This window comes from Gavialis gangeticus, unplaced genomic scaffold, assembly GCF_001723915.1.
Source record: "Gavialis gangeticus isolate Ggan-Ray unplaced genomic scaffold, GavGan_comp1, whole genome shotgun sequence".
Taxonomy (NCBI): domain Eukaryota; kingdom Metazoa; phylum Chordata; order Crocodylia; family Gavialidae; genus Gavialis; species Gavialis gangeticus.
This window is the reverse complement of record NW_017729013.1, coordinates 8,991,436-8,997,069: the sequence shown is the minus strand read 5'-3', so window position 1 is coordinate 8,997,069 and position 5,634 is coordinate 8,991,436. Positions and strand designations below refer to the sequence as shown.

General features: G+C 43.9%; 1 protein-coding gene across 1 annotated transcript in view; it reads right to left on the bottom strand.

Moving 5' to 3' along the window:
• PRKRIP1 (PRKR interacting protein 1 (IL11 inducible)) overlaps positions 1-5,633 on the bottom strand; it is a gene marked incomplete at its 5' end in the record, with an annotated part of 7,767 nt that extends 2,134 nt beyond the window's left edge. Inside the window, 5 exons of the mRNA XM_019511324.1 lie at positions 701-765; positions 2,628-2,713; positions 3,614-3,714; positions 5,175-5,253; positions 5,520-5,633. Of these exons, the coding sequence (XP_019366869.1) occupies positions 701-765; positions 2,628-2,713; positions 3,614-3,714; positions 5,175-5,253; positions 5,520-5,633 (445 nt within the window). The remainder of the gene's footprint in view (positions 1-700; positions 766-2,627; positions 2,714-3,613; positions 3,715-5,174; positions 5,254-5,519) is intronic.
• Between the last annotated feature and the right edge of the window lies 1 nt (position 5,634).

Here is a 5,634-nt window from a genome sequence, read left to right as displayed (position 1 = left end):
TGGAAGAAAGGGAAAAATTAAAAAAAAAAAAAAAAAAAAGCAAAAATGACTTTTGAGCATACGTCCTGCCTTAAGTAACTTTCCAGGAGAGCTTCTGAAAATGTTAGCTGAAATTTCAAGTATAAGGGCCAAACTTGACCTCCACCACATGGGCATGAGCTGCACACATTGGTGAGAAATAGATCAACTCAATCCTTTGGACTGGAGAACTGAACTGAACGCCAAGGCTAGAAATAGACATCACCAAATGAACCAGATTAGTTGTGCTGGGATATAACCTTACTTGTATGACCAACAGGCTGGACAATGGGCTATACTGTCCAGCTTCCAGAAATGTACCCCAGAGATCCCAAGGCATGTCCCTGGAAGCAAAGAAGCCTGGCACTTCCAAGGCTTGAGGGGTCTGATCCTGCATGGAAATTCCTGGGGCACAAAGGACCAGGCCCCAAGAGCACCTACTCAAGGCAGTTGGAGGGTATGGGCAGCTCTGCCTGCTCATGGTCTCCTGCCATAAACCAGAGACACCCACTGCAAAAAAAAAGCAGCACAAATTACTACCTTTTGTCACAACTACATTGTGGCAAGACAGAGTATGGACATCTATTTGCTTTGTGCTATCATAAAACATTTTGTGGCAGCAGAAAAGCATGGAAAGGCTACTTCTGTTTCTACCATAAGAGAGAAATGAGATGCCACTGACCTTTTTCCTTCTTTTGTTCTAGTTTACTTTTCTTAGCCAGCAGCTTCTTCTCTTTCAACTTCTGGCTGTAAAGCAAGGAAAAAACCCCAAACTCTTACACAGAGGAATTCAAGCCTTTCAAATTTTCTGTATTTTTTAATCAGGAATTTACAGAGAATGTATTATATTATTGGACACTCACACCTTTAAAGACAAGTTCTAGTCAAATTTGCCCTCAATATACAAAATTGGAGCAAACAAGACCTACAGAAATGTTTCCTTTCTTGATTTTATTTGAATGAAACCCATTTTTCTTTTTGAAATCATTTAATTCCCTTAAAGCACTTACAACTCAAAAATGTGCCAGCACGTAAGAACTTTAAAATGAAAACTAATGAAAAGCAGAAATGAAATTGACTCATCCATCTTCAAAGCCAACATAAAACATAGAAAAAGCAGCAGTGGTTAAAAGCCAAATTATTAAAATCTTACATTAAAAAATCCCTTATTTTTACCAGCGACAATATTTTAAATTGAAAGCATCCCCTGAAACAGACTAATACATTATAAACTGATCTTCCTTCTCAGTGTGTTTCTGCCTATCCATAAGGAATAGGAGGGCATTTCAGTCCCCATGGCCCATTTCTCACTGGCCCCCTTGGTCAAGAGTGCTGACAATGGTAATAATTAAAGGAAAAGGTGACAAGAGAGCTTGACATGTGGACATCTGCTCGCAGTTAAATTAACTGAGATCAAAGAGAAATTGCAGAGGCTCAGAAGTCATCTTAGTCTAGCAGTTTAAAGAAATAGTGCAATAAAATGGACTGTGGACTTTAATGTCTACATTGTTCCAATGCATTTCTTATTAACAGGAATGTATACATATCAGTCCCATGCATGCTGATGGGTGTCATTACAAGATGGACTTAAACATTATATTAACCAATAGTTCCATGTATTTGCTATATTTACAGACCCACATTCATAGTTTTTAGGGCTGGAAGGGACCTCAGAGGATCATCAGGTCCAGTCCCCTGCACCAAGCAAGAAAGATAACCGGGGGGCCAGGTGACCGCAGCAAGGTGACTGTCTAGTCTTCTCTTGAAGATTTCCAGGGTAGGCAATAGCACCACCTCTGGAGGGAGCTTATTCCACAGTCTGCACACCCTGACTGTGAAGAAGTTTTTCCTAATTTTGAGCCTGAATCGATCTTCCAGGAATTTGTGGCCATTACTCCTGGTTTTCCCCTCAGCTGCCGTGGTGAACAGTTGGTCACCAAGCCCTTGATGTACTCCCCTAGCGTAGCGGTAAGCTGCTACCAGGTCCCCTCTCAGCATTTTTCCCTCAGGCTGAAGAGTCCCAGATCCCTCAGCCTTTCCGCATACTCCATTCATTACTAGAGTAAGCAGGCACAGCTGTTAAATCCACAACACTGCAACTTTAGGCCAGTGGCCAGTTTGCAGTCTTTTGACTATCCACATGCAAACAGTGAGCTGGCCTACCCATGCCAATTTATCTGCAATACTCATCTACAGTATCATCAGGTTCTTTCTGCTGGCCCACATCCCAGCATAGACCCAAGATGCAAAGTCATTCTCTGAACAGCAGGTCCTTGGCTCCAATTGCTAGACATTCACACAGTCCAGATCTACATATAAACTCCTGCTGGCACAGCTATGTTCCTCAGGTGTTCAAGAAGCTGTGCCAGCAAGAATCCTAGTTAAAATGCAATTATACCATGGTACTGCTGATGCTGAAATAAGCTATGACAGCAAATCCTTTCAAGCACAGGCCCAACCTTATAAAGGCAAGGACAGTGCTAACAAAAATGATCTGTGTAGCCAGACATCTCAGGTGAAAAGTTCTACAGAAAGAAGGCAGCATTTATCTCTAAAGCACATGGCTACAGATAAAGCATAGCATTAAGGTTTTGACAATCTGCCCTCACCGCTTCTTTCTGCGTTTCGCTGTCTGCTCCTCTGCAATCATCTTATTCCTCTCCAATTTCTTTTGGAATTCCTCATCCAGTTTTTGCTGTAATTGATCACATGTGACACTTTGGTTACAAACTAAATTTAATACCATTCAGAAGCCACCTCCATTTAAAGAAAAATCTTTTAGCAAATAGCTGGGAGATTTTCCAGGAAGCTTTTGTTAAGATGCCTTCTTGTATTAAGAAAGATTGCATAGGTAAGTTTTATGCAGACAATATTAATCAAAAACATCAAGGACTGAACCCAGATATCCATAATAAGGGGGTAGAAATCCTCATCAACTTCATTGGTGGCAAAGACATCAGGACCATGTCCTACAGAGTATTAGAATAAAGCAGCATACCAGGAACATAAGCAGCAACATAGGAATTGGAACAGCTTCTCAAACTTTATCAAGATAAGGAACTGACAGAGGGACACTGGTCCCTGAAACAGAACTGCCATTGTATTATTGGTTCAGGACTTAGACAGAAGTCCTAATATTAAAAAGGAGTCCAGGCCTCTGGACTCATAAAATCCTAATGCTTGTGTTCAAGTATTTGGTTTTATGCTTTCTTTGCAAGATAAGAACTATTAAGGATTTCTTTTGATTTTTAAGAAAGCATGAACAATTCTGCTTACCTCACTAGCTAGAAAAAAATTCTACCCATTTCTATATCTAAGCACTCTTAGTCCAATTTGGAAACAGGAACATACATATTTTGGCTTTATATGTATTCCCTAGAGTCACCCACTGAAGAGGAAGGATAGATCAGGTCTGCAGCAAAGCACTGATATTTTAATACTTTCTTCAAAGGCCACACATATCCCATATTAAAAAAATAATTATAAGACCAGACAGTTTGGAACTAAGCTAGTCTCTCTTCTCATGATCTTAGGAAAAAATTACCCAGTGAATATCAAGCAGTCAGACAAGTGACTATAGTAAGAATCCACTGACCTTCTCAGCCATTGCATCCATAAAATCCTGTCTCTGATACTCTCTCCGGCGAAGATGGCGGTACACATGGAATTCACCACTGCCAGCTCCAGCACTAGAACCTGCCAGTGATACAGGAATGGTTGGAGAATCAGCATATAGCAGAGAAGAGCACACCAAGACACTCACAAATGACTCAATCTCAGACATGGTATACCAATAGTACTGTAGGCATGAGAAGTTTGCTACCCATTTTTATCAAGCCCAGATCAACAGGAAAAGCTAAAGCAAGTTATAAGATACTTGCAACTCAGTACTGCAGGATCTGTGTACTGGTCAACAATCCACATCACTAAAACCATCATCACCGTTAGTTTGTTAATCAGAATGTTTGCTAGGAGTATCAGCTGAATCTCTACACCAGCGGTTCTCAACCTTTTTAGACTCGTGTCACCCTTTAGAAAACACCAGCTTTTAGGTTTCACTCATGTCCCGACTCCAGAAAAATAAGGGAGCAATTCTGATTTTGCAGAGAATTCAATGGGCTCATAACAGATCAGGCTGTTTTTAACACAACGGATTCCTACCTGAAATTCGTGTGTTTACCTTGTGAATCATGTTTGCACGCTTAACAGTGCTAACGTTCCATGGCACCCATAGCGCCCTTGAAAGGATCTCAAGACACTCCAGGGTACCAGAATCACTACTCTAAACACTGAGTGGGTCACAGAAACAGTGCTCTCACACCCTGTCCTAGGCAGAGAGGCACAATTGAGAGGGCAACTTACACCTTGTTCTGCTACGATAGAGCTGAGGCTGTTTTCCCCTGCCTCTTTCCTATAACTAGCTAAATGAAAAACAAGTACAGAAAGCAAACAACAGTGAACAGGCAGGTTATTCCCTCAACAAAAGTTAACCCAAAAAAACCAGAAAACAAAAAACAAACAAAAAAACCAAGCAAAAAACCAAACCAACCAAATAATAATTAATAAAAAGCCACAAGTGTCACCACTTCCTGGTTGTACCCCTTGCTCAGACACAGGCTCTGTGTGACCATGAACAACGTAACTTCAATTTCTTATCGAGAGACAGAACACTTTTGGGGGCGCTGAAATGGAGACCCTTAGAGAGGGCAGAATCACACCCAACTTGCTATTCAGCAACGACTGGCCATATTCACTATGGCCAGGTGTACAGACAAACTTCCTGGAGAGCCCAGCCTCTGGCTTTACTTTTCAATCCATCCAGGAAGAGCACACACCAACTACTGAAACTTCCTCAGCCTGACAAAGGGTTTTTGAACCTGAAAGCTTGCTTAAAATTACTTTTTCCCCAACTATTTAAGTTGGCCTAATAAAAGACATCAGATTCACCCGAAGAGCCTTGTCTGGAGAGGTCCAGGCATTTATTCTGGACACCAACAGCAACAACAAACCTCAATAAAGATGAGAACTTCAGCAATGACTTGGAGACAGTCCGGGCCCTTTTAATGGGAAAGCAGAATAGACTCCCCCCATCCTGCCATGCTTTCATCTAAGCCTCAACTGCTCAACGTGCGGGCGTTGGACATGAACCCCCTTACCCATGACATCTCGGACAAACTCTGGGGGAGGTCGCGGCGCCCATTCACTCAGTTTCTCGGGGATGGGAACAGTCTTGTCCTGCAACAATAAACCAGCCGGGCGTCAGCGCCTGCCCTGGGGGAAGAGACCGCCGTGTCCGAGTCCTACTTGGCGCAGATCCCAGGGCTGGCACAACCCAGGTTCCAGGGGCTGGGGGACAGCAGCAGCCGGGAGCAGGAGGGGAGAGGGAGCTTCCTCCCGGCAGGGGGCTTGCCCGAGGGGGACCCCCAGGCCAGGCGGGGCCGAGGGAGCTCAGCACCTCCCGCATGGCCCGGAGCGCAGGGGTGGGCGAGGCCGGGCCTCACCGGGTTCTTCATGAGGCGCTCCAGGCGCAGGCGCTGTTCCTCGGCCGCGCTGCGCGGGATGACCAGCGGCTGCGGCTCCTTGCGCGGCCGCGGCGGCCGCGGGGCCGAGGGCGCC